At 52.9% G+C, this 14537-nt stretch overlaps 2 protein-coding genes across 4 annotated transcripts in view; one reads left to right on the top strand and one right to left on the bottom strand.

Moving 5' to 3' along the window:
• ATP13A1 (ATPase 13A1) overlaps positions 1-7542 on the top strand; it is a 22411-nt gene extending 14869 nt beyond the window's left edge. Inside the window, 4 exon segments of the mRNA XM_048289803.1 lie at positions 1185-1245; positions 1279-1442; positions 4975-5118; positions 7165-7542. Of these exon segments, the coding sequence (XP_048145760.1) occupies positions 1185-1245; positions 1279-1442; positions 4975-5118; positions 7165-7275 (480 nt within the window). The 3' untranslated portion in view covers positions 7276-7542.
• A 123-nt stretch (positions 7543-7665) lies between these two features.
• On the bottom strand, positions 7666-14162 carry MVB12A (multivesicular body subunit 12A). 3 transcript variants are annotated; one of them, XM_048289814.1, is made up of 9 exons: positions 14079-14162; positions 13879-13983; positions 13419-13655; positions 12959-13308; positions 12235-12342; positions 10965-11011; positions 9947-10002; positions 9786-9836; positions 7666-7822 (listed from the first exon to the last, which is right to left on the bottom strand). In XM_048289814.1, the coding sequence occupies exons 1-9, from the start codon at positions 14160-14162 to the stop codon at positions 7760-7762; spliced, it is 1101 nt and encodes a 366-aa protein (XP_048145771.1). In that variant the 3' UTR covers positions 7666-7759. The 3 variants fall into 3 exon arrangements, with proteins under 3 accessions (XP_048145771.1, XP_048145773.1, XP_048145772.1); XM_048289816.1 differs by having other exon boundaries at positions 12959-13082; positions 13559-13655; XM_048289815.1 differs by lacking the exon at positions 7666-7822 and having other exon boundaries at positions 8907-9836; positions 12959-13320; positions 13559-13655.
• Positions 14163-14537: the final 375 nt, after the last annotated feature.

Below are 14537 nucleotides of genomic sequence, written 5' to 3'. Positions count from 1 at the left end.
GACCCCAGGTGAGGCCTTCATCCCAAAAAATTCCGAGATTTTCCCCAATTCCTGAATGTGGGATTCCTGTACCGGGAGGCGCAGGCCCGCAGTGACCCCAGGTGAGGCCTTCATCCCAAAAAATTCCCGGATTTTCCCCAATTCCTGCCATTCCTGAGCCTGGTGTTCCTGTACTGGGAGGCGCAGGCCCGCAGCGACCCCAGGTGAGGCCCTGAGCCCCAAAAAATTCCCAGATTTTCCCCAATTTTTGCCATTCCCAAGCCTGGATCTGGAACCACAGGCCCAGAGTAGGCCCAGGTGAGGCCCTGATCCCCAAAAATTCCGGGATTTCCCCCAATTCCTCGCACTTCTCTGGGAATTCCATCCCTCGGGCTCACTCCAGGCCTCATCCCCAGGAATTCCCACAGAACCCCGGGAATTCCCCTTTTCCTGCTCCAATCCCTTCCTCGGGGCCGACTCTGCCCTCCAAAGGGGGATTTGGGGAGGGAGCCGCTCCGGGGTGGATCTGGGGTGGATCCGGGGCTGGATCTGGGGTGGATCCGGGGTGGATCCGGGGGTGGATCCGGGCTGGATCTTGGATGGATCCGGGGTGGATCCTGGGCTGGATCCGGGGTGGATCCGGGGTGGATCCCAGGGTGGATCCCGGGCTGGATCCAGGGTGGATCCGGGGGTGGATCCGGGGTGGATCCCGAGGCTGATCCTGGGCTGGATCCAGGCTGAATCCCAAGGCTGATCCCGAGGCAGATCCCGGCCTGGATCCCGGGCAGATCCCGGGGTGGATCCTGGGCAGATCCCGAGGCTGATCCCGGGTTGGATCCCAGGCAGATCCCAGGCTGGTCCCGGGCAGATCCCGGGGCTGATCCAAGCCTGGATCCCGGGCTGATCCCGGGGCTGATCCCAGTCTGGATCCCGGGCTGATCCGAGGCTGATCCCAGCCTGGATCCCAGGCTAATCCGAGGCTGATCCCGAGGCTGATCCCAGCCTGGATCCCGGGCTAATCCGAGGCTGATCCCGGGGCTGATCCCAGCCTGGATCCCGGGCTAATCCGAGGCTGATCCCGAGGCTGATCCCAGCCTGGATCCCGGGCTGATCCGAGGCTGATCCCGAGGCTGATCCCAGCCTGGATCCCGGGCTGATCCGAGGCTGATCCCGGGCTAATCCGAGGCTGATCCCGGGGCTGATCCCAGCCTGGATCCCGGGCTGATCCGAGGCTGATCCCGAGGCTGATCCCAGCCTGGATCCCGGGCTGATCCCAGGCTGATCCGAGGCAGATCCCAGGCAGATCCCGGGCAGATCCCAGGCTGACGCCCGTTTCCCCGGCAGGCCGTGAGAGGGAGAGGCTGGTGGACCTGAGCCGGGAGTTCGAGCCGTCGCTGGTGAACAGCACCGTGTACCTGCTCTCCCTGGCCCTGCAGGTGGCCACCTTCGCCATCAACTACAAGGTGAGGCGGCCGCCGCAGCCCCGCCCCGCCCGCAGCTTCTCCGCCCCCATTTTCCTCCCCACGTTTCCCCGTTTTTCCAACCCTTTTTCCCCATTTCCCCCAATTTTTCCTCTTTATTTTCCCCATTTTTCCCAAATTTTCCTCTTTATTTTCCCCATTTTCCCCAATTTTTCCTCTTTATTTTCCCCATTTTCCCTGATTTTTCCTCTTTATTTTCCCCATTTTTCCCAATTTTTCCTCTTTATTTTCCCATTTTCCCCAATTTTTCCTCTTTATTTTCCCCATTTTTCCCAATTTTTCCTCTTTATTTTCCCCATTTTCCCCGATTTTTCCTCTTTATTTTCCCCATTTTCCCCAATTTTTCCTCTTTATTTTCCCCATTTTCCCTGATTTTTCCTCTTTATTTTCCCCATTTTCCCTGATTTTTCCTCTTTTATTTTCCACATTTTTCCCGAATTTTCCTCTTTATTTTCCCCATTTTCCCCGATTTTTCCTCTTTATTTTCCCCATTTTCCCTGATTTTTCCTCTTTATTTTCCCCATTTTCCCCAATTTTTCCTCTTTATTTTCCCCATTTTCCCCAATTTTTCTTCTTTATTTTCCCCATTTCCCCCAATTTTTCCTCTTTATTTTCCCCATTTTCCCCAATTTTTCCTCTTTATTTTCCCATTTTCCCCAATTTTTCCTCTTTATTTTCCCTATTTTCCCCAATTTTTCCTCTTTATTTTCCCTATTTTCCCCAATTTTTCCTCTTTATTTTCCCCATTTTCCCTGATTTTTCCTCTTTATTTTCCCCATTTTTCCCAATTTTTCCTCTTTATTTTCCCCATTTTCCCCAATTTTTCCTCTTTATTTTCCCCATTTTTCCCAAATTTTCCTCTTTATTTTTCCCCATTTTCCCCAATTTTTCCTCTTTATTTTCCCCATTTTCCCTGATTTTTCCTCTTTATTTTCCCCATTTTTCCCAAATTTTCCTCTTTATTTTCCCCATTTTCCCCAATTTTTCCTCTTTATTTTCCCCATTTTCCCTGATTTTTCCTCTTTATTTTCCCCATTTTTCCCGATTTTTCCTCTTTATTTTCCCCATTTTCCCCGATTTTTCCTCTTTATTTTCCCCATTTTCCCCAATTTTTCCTCTTTATTTTCCCCATTTTCCCCAATTTTTCCTCTTTATTTTCCCCATTTTCCCCAATTTTTCCTCTTTATTTTCCCCATTTTTCCCAATTTTTCCTCTTTATTTTCCCCATTTTCCCCAATTTTTCCTCTTTATTTTCCCCATTTTCCCCAATTTTTCTTCTTTATTTTCCCCATTTTCCCCAATTTTTCTTCTTTATTTTCCCCATTTTCCCCAATTTTTCTTCTTTATTTTCCCCATTTCCCCCAAATTTTCCCTCTTTATTTTCCCCATTTTTCCCAATTTTTCCTCTTTATTTTCCCCATTTTCCCGATTTTTCCTCTTTATTTTCCCCATTTTTCCCGATTTTTCCTCTTTATTTTCCCCATTTTTCCCAATTTTTCCTCTTTATTTTCCCCATTTTCCCCGATTTTTCCTCTTTATTTTCCCCATTTTCCCCAATTTTTCCTCTTTATTTTCCCATTTTCCCCAATTTTTCCTCTTTATTTTCCCCATTTTTCCCAATTTTTCCTCTTTATTTTCCCCATTTTTCCCAATTTTTCCTCTTTATTTTCCCCATTTTCCCCAATTTTTCCTCTTTATTTTCCCCATTTTCCCAATTTTTCCTCTTTATTTTCCCCATTTTTCCCAATTTTTCCTCTTTATTTTCCCCATTTTTCCCAATTTTTCCTCTTTATTTTCCCCATTTTCCCCAATTTTTCCTCTTTATTTTCCCCATTTTTCCCAAATTTTCCTCTTTATTTTCCCCATTTTCCCCAATTTTTCCTCTTTATTTTCCCCATTTTTCCCCAATTTTTCCTCTTTATTTTCCCCATTTTCCCTGATTTTTCCTCTTTTATTTTCCCCATTTTCCCAATTTTTCCTCTTTATTTTCCCCATTTTCCCCAATTTTTCCTCTTTATTTTCCCCATTTTCCCCTGATTTTTGCTCTTTTATTTTCCCCATTTTTCCCAAATTTTCCTCTTTATTTTCCCCATTTTCCCCAATTTTTCCTCTTTATTTTCCCCATTTTCCCTGATTTTTCCTCTTTTATTTTCCCCATTTTTCCCAAATTTTCCTCTTTATTTTCCCCATTTTCCCCGATTTTTCCTCTTTATTTTCCCCATTTTCCCTGGTTTTTCCTCTTTATTTTCCCCATTTTTCCCAATTTTTCCTCTTTATTTTCCCCATTTTCCCCAATTTTTCCTCTTTATTTTCCCCATTTTCCCCGATTTTTCCTCTTTATTTTCCCCATTTTCCCCAATTTTTCCTCTTTATTTTCCCCATTTTCCCCAATTTTTCCTCTTTATTTTCCCCATTTTCCCTGATTTTTCCTCTTTATTTTCCCCATTTTTCCCAAATTTTCCTCTTTATTTTCCCCATTTTCCCCAATTTTTCCTCTTTATTTTCCCCATTTTCCCTGATTTTTCCTCTTTATTTTCCCCATTTTCCCCAATTTTTCCTCTTTATTTTCCCATTTTCCCCAATTTTTCCTCTTTATTTTCCCATTTTCCCTGATTTTTCCTCTTTATTTTCCCCATTTTCCCCAATTTTTCCTCTTTATTTTCCCCATTTTCCCTGATTTTTCCTCTTTTATTTTCCCCATTTTTCCCAATTTTTCCTCTTTATTTTCCCCATTTTTCCCAATTTTTCCTCTTTATTTTCCCCATTTTCCCCAATTTTTCCTCTTTATTTTCCCCATTTTCCCCAATTTTTCCTCTTTATTTTCCCCATTTTCCCTGATTTTTCCTCTTTTATTTTCCCCATTTTTCCAAATTTTCCTCTTTATTTTCCCCATTTTCCCCAATTTTTTCTCTTTATTTTCCCCATTTTCCCTGATTTTTCCTCTTTATTTTCCCCATTTTTCCCAAATTTTCCTCTTTATTTTCCCCATTTTCCCCAATTTTTCCTCTTTATTTTCCCCATTTTCCCCAATTTTTCCTCTTTATTTTCCCCATTTTCCCTGATTTTTCCTCTTTATTTTCTCCATTTTTCCCGGTTTTTCCTCTTTATTTTCCCCATTTTTCCCAATTTTTTCTCTTTATTTTCCCCATATTTCCCCATTTTTCCTCCCCATTTTTCCCCATTTTTCCTCCCCATTTTTCCCTATTTCTTCCTGTTTTTCCTGTTTATTTTTCCCATTTTTCCCGATTTTTCCTCCCCGTTTTTCCCTCCGTTTTTCCCAGTTTCTCCTCTCCTTTTTCCCCAGTTTCCCCCCTTGCTCCCCATTCCACCAGTGCCTCCCAGTATAACCCAGTGCCTCCTAACCCCCTCCCAGTATAACCCAGTGCCTCCCAGTATAACCCCAGTGCCTCCCAGTATAACCCAGTGCCTCCTAACCCCCTCCCAGTATAACCCAGTGCCTCCCAGTATAACCCAGTGCCTCCCAGTATAACCAGCGCCCGCCGTGCGTCCCCAGGGCCACCCGTTCATGGAGAGCCTGGCGCAGAACCGGGCGCTGCTCTGGGCGCTGCTGCTCTCGGCCTCGGCCGTGCTGGGGCTGCTCAGCGGCTCCTGCCCCGAGCTCAACCTCAGCTTCGGCCTCGTCGAGATCCCGCCCGAGGTGAGAGCCATTCCCGGGAATTCCCGGGATTCCGGGGGGTCCCGACACTCCAGGGACAGCTCCCGGAATTCCGGGGGGGTTCCCGTGGGAAAACGGCCCCGAACTGGGAACCTCTGAGTGGTGGGGTGGGATGGGGGATGGGATTGGGGCAGATTCCCATCGGGAATGGTCGGGAATTCCCAGGGATTTGGGACGGGATCGGGATGGGATTGGGGCCAATTCCCACTGGGAACGTTCCAGGATTCCAAGGATTTGGGATGGGATCACGACGGAACTGGGGGCTCATTCCCACTGGGAATGTTCTGGAATTCCCAGGGATTTGGGATGGGATCGGGCTGGGGTTTGGGCCCCATTCCCACTGGGAACATTCTGGAATTCCCAAGGATTTGGGACGGGATCGGGATGGCATTGGGGGCTCATTCCCACTGGGAATATTCTGGAACTCCCAGGGATTTGGGATGGGATTTGGGCCCCATTCCCACCAGGAACGTTCTGGAATTCCCAAGGATCTGGGATGGGATCTGGGCTGGGATTGGGGCCCCATTCCCACCGGGAACGTTCCTCCATTCCCAGGGATTTGGGCTGGGATCTGGGCTGGGATCTGGGCTGGGATTTGGGATGGGATCAGGATGGGATCAGGCTGGGGTTTGGGACCCAGTTCCCACCGGGAATGTTCGGAATTCCCAAGGATTTTGGGATGGGATCAGGCTGGAATTGGGCCCCATTCCCACTGGGACCGTTCCGCCATTCCCAGGGATCTGGGCTGGGATCAGGCTGGATCAGGCTGGGATCTGGGCTGGGATCTGGGCTGGGATCAGGCTGGAATTCGGGATGGGATTGGGGCCCCATTCCCACCAGGACCGTTCCGCCATTCCCAGGGATCTGGGCTGGGATTTGGGATGGGATCAGGCTGGGATCTGGGCTAGGATCAGGCTTCAGGCTGGGATCTGGGCTGGGATCTGGGCTGGGATCAGGCTGGGATCAGGGATGGGATCTGGGCTGGGATCAGGCTGGGATCTGGGCTGGGATCTGGGCTGGGATCGGGCTGGGATCGGGCTGGGATCAGGGATGGGATCTGGGATGGGATCAGGCTGGGATCTGGGCTGGGATCAGGGATGGGATCAGGCTGGGATCTGGGCTGGGATCAGGGATGGGATTGGGCTGGGATCTGGGCTGGGATCAGGGATGGGATTGGGCTGGGATCTGGGCTGGGATCTGGGCTGGGATCAGGGATGGGATCAGGCTGGGATCTGGGCTGGGATCAGGGATGGGATTGGGCTGGGATCTGGGCTGGGATCTGGGATGGGATCAGGGATGGGATCAGGCTGGGATCTGGGCTGGGATCAGGGATGGGATTGGGCTGGGATCTGGGCTGGGATCTGGGCTGGGATCTGGGATGGGATCAGGCTGGGATCTGGGCTGGGATCTGGGATGGGATCAGGCTGGGATCTGGGCTGGGATCGGGCTGGGATCTGGGCTGGGATCTGGGATGGGATCTGGGCTGGGATCTGGGATGGGATCTGGGATGGGATCAGGCTGGGATCTGGGATGGGATCTGGGCTGGGATCTGGGCTGGGATCAGGCTGGGATCTGGGATGGGATCAGGCTGGGATCTGGGCTGGGATCAGGCTGGGATCGGGCTGGGATCTGGGCTGGGATCTGGGCTGGGATCGGGCTGGGATCTGGGCTGGGATCTGGGATGGGATCGGGCTGGGATCTGGGCTGGGATCGGGATGGGATCTGGGATGGGATCTGGGATGGGATCAGGCTGGGATCTGGGCTGGGATCTGGGATGGGATCTGGGCTGGGATCGGGCTGGGATCTGGGATGGGATCGGGCTGGGATCTGGGCTGGGATCTGGGCTGGGATCTGGGATGGGATCTGGGATGGGATCAGGCTGGGATCAGGCTGGGATCAGGCTGGAATTTGGGGCCCCGTTCCCACCGGGAGCGCTCCTCCATTCCCAGGGATCTGGGCTGGGATCAGGCTGGAATTTGGGATGGGATTTGGGCCCCGTTCCCACCGGGAGCGCTCCTCCATTCCCAGTTCCGGCTGCTGATCCTGGCGGTGCTGGCGGCCGATTTCCTGCTGGCCTTCTCCGTGGATCGGCTCCTGCAGTTCCTGCTGGGCAGCTCCAGGCTCCGAGTGCCTTCCTGAGGCCCATCCCCGCATCCCGGAATTCCCAGAAATTCCCAAAAAAACCCCCCCAACCCCTCCCCACCCCCCCCCCGGCTCTGCTCACGGAATTCCCGCCCGGATCCCGAAGCCTCGGGGAGGAGGATCCCGAATTCCGAGCGTTGCCGAGGGTGCTCCGGCGGCTTTGGAGGTGGGAAGTGCCCGGAATTCTCCCGGAATTTCCCGGGAATGTTTTGGGAATTTGGTGTCGTAAAGAAAATCCCGATCCACGCGGGGGTTTTTGGGTTTTGGGGTTGGTTTTTTTTTTCCCTTTTTTCCTTTGGAATTCTTCGCCGGGGAGAAAAACGGGAGCGGGGAAGGAAAAACGGGAAGCGGATTTGGGGGGGTGGGGAGGGGCTGCGGCATCCCAGAAATCCCGGGGTGGGGGGGGAGGGGAAATCCGGGATGGCCCCGAGCTCCAGGATTCCCGACGGGAGCCGGAATTCCCTGGGAATTCCCTGGGAATTCATTGCAGGCCCGGGGGGAGCCGCGCCGCCGCCGTCCTCTCCAGCAGGAAGCCGTAGCTGTACTGGGAAAGGGGGAAAAGCGGGAATTGGGCCCAGAATTCCGGGAATCGGACCCCAAAACCTGGGAATTCATCCCGAAAGATGGGAATTGGACCCCGAAAGATGGGAATTAGACCCGGAAATTGGGAATTAAAGCCCAAAAGATGGGAATTAAATACAAAAAAATTGGGAACGAATCCCAAAAAAATTGGGAATTAATCCCAAAAAACAGGGAATTAGACCCCGAAATTGGGAATTAAATACAAAAAATTTGGGAATTAAACCCGGAAATTGGGAATTAAACACAGAAAGAATTGGGAATTAGACTCAAAAAACAGGGAATTAATGCCAAAAATGCGGGAATTAAACCCAAATATTGGGAATTAAACCCAAAATTGGGAATACAAAAAAAAGGGAATTAATCCCAAAAACCTGGGAATTAGACCCAAAAAACTGGGAATTAGACCCCAAAAGATGGGAATTAGACCCCGAAATTGGGAATTAGACCCCGAAATTGGGAATTAGACCCGAAAAGATGGGAATTAAATACAAAAAAATTGGGAACGAATCCCAAAAACCAAGGAATTGGACCCCAAAACTGGGAATTAAATACAAAAAAATTGGGAATTAATCCCAAAAAACAGGGAATTGGACCCCAAAATTGGGAATTAAATACAAAAAAATTGGGAACGAATCCCAAAAACCAGGGAATTGGACCCCAAAATTGGGAATTAAATACAAAAAAATTGGGAATTAAACCCGAAAATTGGGAATTAAACACAGAAAAAATTGGGAATTAGACCCAAAAAACAGGGAATTAATGCCAAAAATGCGGGAATTAAACCCAAATATTGGGAATTAAACCCAAAAATTGGGAATACAAAAAAAAGGGAATTAATCCCAAAAACCTGGGAATTAGACCCAAAAAACTGGGAATTAGACCCCAAAAGATGGGAATTAGACCCCGAAATTGGGAATTAGACCCGAAAAGATGGGAATTAAATACAAAAAAATTGGGAACGAATCCCAAAAACCAAGGAATTGGACCCCAAAACTGGGAATTAAATACAAAAAAATTGGGAATTAATCCCAAAAACCAGGGAATTAAATACCGAAAAATTGGGAATCAAAACCAAAAATGCAAGAATTAAACCCGAAAACTGGGAATTAAACACAGAAAAAATTGGGAATTAGACCCAAAAAACAGGGAATTAATGCCAAAAATGCAGGAATTAAACCCAAATATTGGGAATACAAAAAAATGGGAATTAAACCCAAAAATCTGGGAAATAATCCCAAAAACCTGGGAATTAAACACAAGAAATGGGAATTAGACCCAAAAATCTGGGAATTAGTCCCAAAAGATGGGAATTAGACCCCAAAATTGGGAATTAAACCTGAAAGTTGGGAATTAAATACAAAAAAATTGGGAATTAATCACCAAAAAATTGGGAATTAATCCCAAAAACCAGGGAATTGGACCCCAAAATTGGGAATTAAATCCAAAAATTGGGAATAAAATACAAAAATATTGGGAATTAATCCCGAAAAACAGGGAATTTAACCCAAAAATCCAGGAATTAATCCCAAAAGTTGGGAATTAAATACAAAAAAATAGGGAATGAAACCCAAAAATCTGGGAATTAATCCCAAAAGTTGGGAATTAAATACAAAAAAAATGGGAATTAAACCCAAAAATGCAGGAATTAAACCAAAAAATTGGGAATGAATCCCAAGAAACGGGGAATGAATCCCAAAAAATGGGAATTAGACCCAAAAGTGCAGGAATTAAATACAAAATAATTGGGAATTAAACCCAAAAATTGGGGATTACATACAAAAAAATGGGAATTAAAACCAAAAATCCGGAAATTAATCCCAAAAAAACTGGGAATTAAACCCAAAAAAAGGGAATTAGACCCAAAAATCCAGGAATTAATCCCAAAACTCCGGGAATTAATCCCAAAACTCCGGGAATTCCCTCACCTCGCGCTCGATGTCCGCCAGGGATTTCACCGTCAGCTCCGCCAGAATGGGCTGGAGAAGTGGGAATTAATTGGGGTTATTAATGATTAACCGGGGTTACCGGTGACTAATTAGGGGCGGTGGTTATTAATTGGGCAATTAATGATTCGTTAATGACTCACGGAGCTGAGCCCGGGCCCGAATTTGGGGTGGAGGGCGAAGGGAATTCCGTCCATGGCTGGAAAAGGTGAAAAAAAACGGGATTTAGGGGTGGGAAAAGGGCAGAAATATCCCAAAAACATCCCCAAAAATGTCCCAAAATATCCCCCAAAAAATCCTAAAATATCCCAAAATATCTCCCAAAAAATCCCAAAAAAATCCCCCAAAAATATCCCCAAAAATCCCCAGAAATGTCCCAAAACAATCCCAAAATATCCCAAAAAATCCCAAAAAAAATCTCCAAAAATATCCCAAAAATATCCCCCAAAAATCCCCAGAAATGTCCCAAAAATATCCCAAAATATCCCCCAAAAAATCCAAAAAAAATCCCAAAATATCCAAAAAAATCCCAAAAAATCCCCCAAAAAATCCAAAAAAAATCCCAAAATATAAAAAAAAATTCCCAAAAAATCAAAAAAAAAAATCCCCAAAAAAATCCCAAAAAATTCCCCAAAAATCCCAAAACGATCCCAAAATGCCCAAAGCAGCCCCGAACTCTCCCGAGGATCCGGAGTTGGGTTCGGAGCTTCCGGGGAAATTCCCCCAAAATCCACCCCGAGCGGGGATTCCCGGGATTTTGGGGGGATATTTGGGGGATTTGGGGAATTCCCAGGTTTTGGGGGATTCCTGGGATTTGGGGAATTCCCGGGATTTGGGGGAGATTTGGGGGATTTGGGGAATTCCCAGGATTTGGGGGATTCCCAGGATTTGGGGGATTCCCGGGATTTTGGGGGATATTTTGGGATTTGGGGGATTCCCGGGATTTGGGGGATTCCCAGGATTTGGGGGATATTTTGGGGATTCCCGGGATTTTGGGGGATATTTTGGGATTTGGGGGATTCTCGGGATTTGGGGGATTCCCGGGATCTGGGGGATATTTGGGGGATTTGGGGAATTCCCAGGATTTGGGGAATTTTGGGGGGATTTGGGGAATTCCCGGGATTTTGGGGGATATTTTGGGGGATTTTTGGGGCTCCTCACCTGAGGGGCCGGAGATCCCCGGGGGCTCGGACGGAGGCGGGGGGGGCCTGGGGTGATGAATGACGTCATTAATCGATAATTGATTGATTGGGTGATTGATTGGGGGGGGGGTTGGGCTCCCACCTGGGGGTTTGGGGGTTTTTTTGGGGTCTCACCCGGGGTTTTTGGCGTTTTTTTGGGGTCCCACCTGGGGGTTTCTGGGCTCCCACCTGGGCTTTTGGGGGTTTTTTGGGGTCCCACCCAGGGTTATTTTGGGGCATTTGGGGGTTTTTTTGGGGTCCCACCTGGGGTTTTTGGGTTTTTTTTGGGGTCCCACCTGGGCTTTTGGGAGCTTTGGGGTTTTTTTGGGGTCTCACCCGGGCTTTTGGGGGGGTTTCTGGGGTCCCACCTGGGGTTTTTGGGTTTTTTTGGGGTCTGTCTCAGGGTCTTGGAGTTTTTTTGGGGTCTCACCTGGGCTTTTGGGGGGTTTCTGGCGGTTTTTTTGGGGTCTCACCTGGGCTTTTGGGGGCTTTGGGGTTTTTTTGGGGTCTCACCTGGGCTTTTGGGGGCTTTGGGGTTTTTTCGGGGTCTCACCTGGGCTTTTGGGGTCTCACCTGGGGGTTTTTTGGGGTCTCACCCAGGGGTTTTGGGGTTTTTTTGGGGTCTCACCTGGGCTTTTGGGAGTTTTGGGGCTTTTTTTGGGGGTCTCACCTGGGGTTTTGGGTTTTTTGGGGGTTTTTTTGGGGTCTCACCCGGTGTTTTGGGGTTTTTTTGGGTTTTGTTTTTTTTTGGGGTCTCACCCGGGGGTTTTTTGGGTTTTTTTTTGGGGTCTCACCCGGGGTTTTTTTGGGGTTATTTTGGGGTGGTTTTGGGGTCTCACCCGGGGTTTTTGGGGTGTTTTTGGGGTCTCACCAGGGGTTTTTTGGGGTCACACCCGGGGTTATTTTGGGGTTATTTTGGGGTGTTTTTGGGGTCTCACCCGGGGTGTTTTTGGGGTGTTTTTGGGGTCTCACCCGGGGTTATTTTGGGGTGTTTTTGGGGTCTCACTCGGGGTTTTTTGGGGTGTTTTTGGGGACTCACCAGGGGTTTTTTGGGGTGTTTTTGGGGACTCACCCTGGGTTTTGGGGTTTTTTTGGGGGTCTCACCCTGGGTTTTTGGGGTGTTTTTGGGGTCTCACCCGGGGTTATTTTGGGGTTCCTTTGGGGTTGTTTTGGGGTCTCACCCGGGGTGTTTTTGGGGTGGTTTTGGGGTCTCACCCGGGGTTTTATTTGGGGTGGTTTTGGGGTCTCACCCGGGCGGCCGCAGCGAGAGCCGTTCCAGGCCGCCGCTGAGCGGCCCCGGGGCAGCCCCGGCCCGCACGGGGCCCTTCCGGCACCAGAGCGAGAATCCGCCCATTTCCCTGCGGGAACAGCGGGAGAACACCGGGAACAGCGGGATTGCGGGGGGGGGAACACCGGGAACAGCGGGGAGAACACCGGGAACAGCGGGATTGCGGGGGGGGGGGAACACCGGGAACAGCGGGAGAACACCGGGAACAGCGGGATTGCGGGGGGGGGAACACCGGGAACAGCGGGGGGGAGTGAGGGGGACCCCCGGGAACACCGGGATTGCGGGGGTCGGGAAGGGGCCCGGGAGCAGCCCCGGCCCATTTCCCTCCGGGAACAGCGGGAGAACATCGGGAACACCGGGAACACCGGGAGGAGTGAGGGATTCCCAGGAACAGCGGCAGGGGGAACACCGGGATCCCCGGGAACAGCGGGAAGGGGAACACCGGGATTCCCGGGAACACCGGGAGGAGTGAGGGATCCCCGGGAACAGCGGGGGTCGGGGGGAACACCGGGAGGGAGCGCGGGATTCCCGGGAACACCGGGAGGAAGTGAGGGGGATCCCCGGGAACAGCGGGAGAGGGAACACCGGGAGGGAGCGCGCGGGATTCCCGGGAACACCGGGAGGGAACGTGGGGGATTCCCGGGATTGCGGGGGTCGGGAAGGGCCCCGGGACGCCCCGGCCGTACCCGATCCAGGCGAGCGCGGCGGGGCCGCGGCCGCCCCGGAGGCTGAGGCGGAGCTCGAGCACGGCCACGGCCGCCGCCGCCTCCCGGCGCACCAGGAGCCGCTTCCGCCGCGACACCGGCCCGCCTGCGGGAAACGGGAATCGGTACCGGTACCGGGACACCCACCGACACCGGCCCGCCTGCGGGAAACGGGAATCGGTACCGGTACCGGGACACCCACCGACACCGGCACCGGCCCGCCTGCGGGAAACGGGAATCGGTACCGGTACCGGGACACCCACCGACACCGGCACCGGCACCGGCCCGCCTGCGGGAAACGGGGGGAACGGGGCATCGGTACCGGGACACCGACACCGGCCCGCCTGCGGCGGAACGGGTATCGGTACCGGGACACCGGCACCGGCCCGCCTGCGGGAAACGGGGCATCGGTACCGGTACCAGGACACCGACACCGGCACCGGCCCGCCTGCGGGAAACGGGGCATTGGAACCGGCACCGGGACCCCCCCCCGGGCCCGGACACCGGCCCTCCTGCGGGATAAGAACCGGGAGGAACCGGGCTCGGCAGCGGGGGGGCACCGGGACGTGCCCGGGCACTCACGGGACTCCGGGAACTCCGGGGCGCGGCTGTAGCCGGGGGGCTGCGGGCTCCGCTCGCTCAGCACCAGCACGTCCGTGACCACCGGGCCCTCGGCGGCCTGCGGGCACCGGCACATCGGCACCGGGACCGGCACCGAACCGGGCACTGACCCCGGGGCCCGCCCCGGTCCCTCCCCCGGGAGCCACCGGGGCGACACCGAACCCCCCATCCCGGTACCCCCGGTGCCTCCCCCGGTCACCGCCCCATCCCGGTGCCGCTCCCGGTCCCACCCGGGCGCTGGCCCGTGCCCGGTGTGCCCGGTGTGCCCGGTGCCGCCGCACCTGCGCTCCGCCGCGGCTGAAGCACAGGTACCAGCCGCCGCCGCCGCCGCGGTGCCCGAAGCCTTTGCCCAGGCAGGCGGGCGCTCCCTCCGCCGTCACGGTGATCTGCGGGCACGGGACGCGTCAGCCGCCGCCGCACCGGCAGCGCCACCGGCACCGTGACCCGGCGGGTCCCCCCCGCCCGTGCCCCGTGCCCGTACCGCGGTCCAGCCCGGCGGGACGGCCTCGGCGCCGCCGGCCCAGCCCACGCCCGTCAGCGGGGCCGGAGCCGCCGCCGCCGCCATCGCACCGAGCACCGCGGGCCCGCCCCCGCCGCGGGCGGGCGGCGATTGGCTGCGAGCCATGAGTGGCAGGCGCGCGGGCCAATGAGGAGTGCGAGCGCCACAAACGCGGAAGCGCGGGAGCGGGAAGCGCCGGGGGGCACCGGGGACCCCCCACCGACTTCGGTAACGGCAGCACCGGCAGCGCGACCCCCGCCCGCGGCCCCTCCGGCAGCGCGGCGGCCTCGGGGCAGGGCCCGGCCCAGCCCGGGGAGCGGGGACGGAGCCGCCGCCATCGCGCCGGGCACCGGAGCCCCGCCCCTCCCGCCGCTGCGCGGGCGGCGATTGGCTGGGAGCCGTGATTGACAGGCGGCCGGTCCCAGGCCCGCTCCTGTCCCG

This window comes from Corvus hawaiiensis, chromosome 32, assembly GCF_020740725.1.
Source record: "Corvus hawaiiensis isolate bCorHaw1 chromosome 32, bCorHaw1.pri.cur, whole genome shotgun sequence".
NCBI lineage: Eukaryota > Metazoa > Chordata > Aves > Passeriformes > Corvidae > Corvus > Corvus hawaiiensis.
The sequence above is the reverse complement of the archived record's forward strand: the minus strand, read 5'-3'. Positions and strand labels throughout refer to the sequence as shown.

Excerpts from the sequence above, each read along its gene's own strand:
- MVB12A (XM_048289814.1), bottom strand. The coding sequence starts at position 14,162 with ATGGCGGCGGCGGCGGCTCCGGCCCCGCTGACGGGCGTGGGCTGGGCC. Across the intron at positions 13,656-13,878 it reads TCAGCCGCGGCGGAGCGCAG|GCCGCCGAGGGCCCGGTGGT; the intron begins GTGCGGCGGCAC and ends CGGTGCCCGCAG. Across the intron at positions 12,343-12,958 it reads GCCGCGCTCGCCTGGATCGG|GGAAATGGGCGGATTCTCGC; the intron begins GTACGGCCGGGG and ends CTGTTCCCGCAG.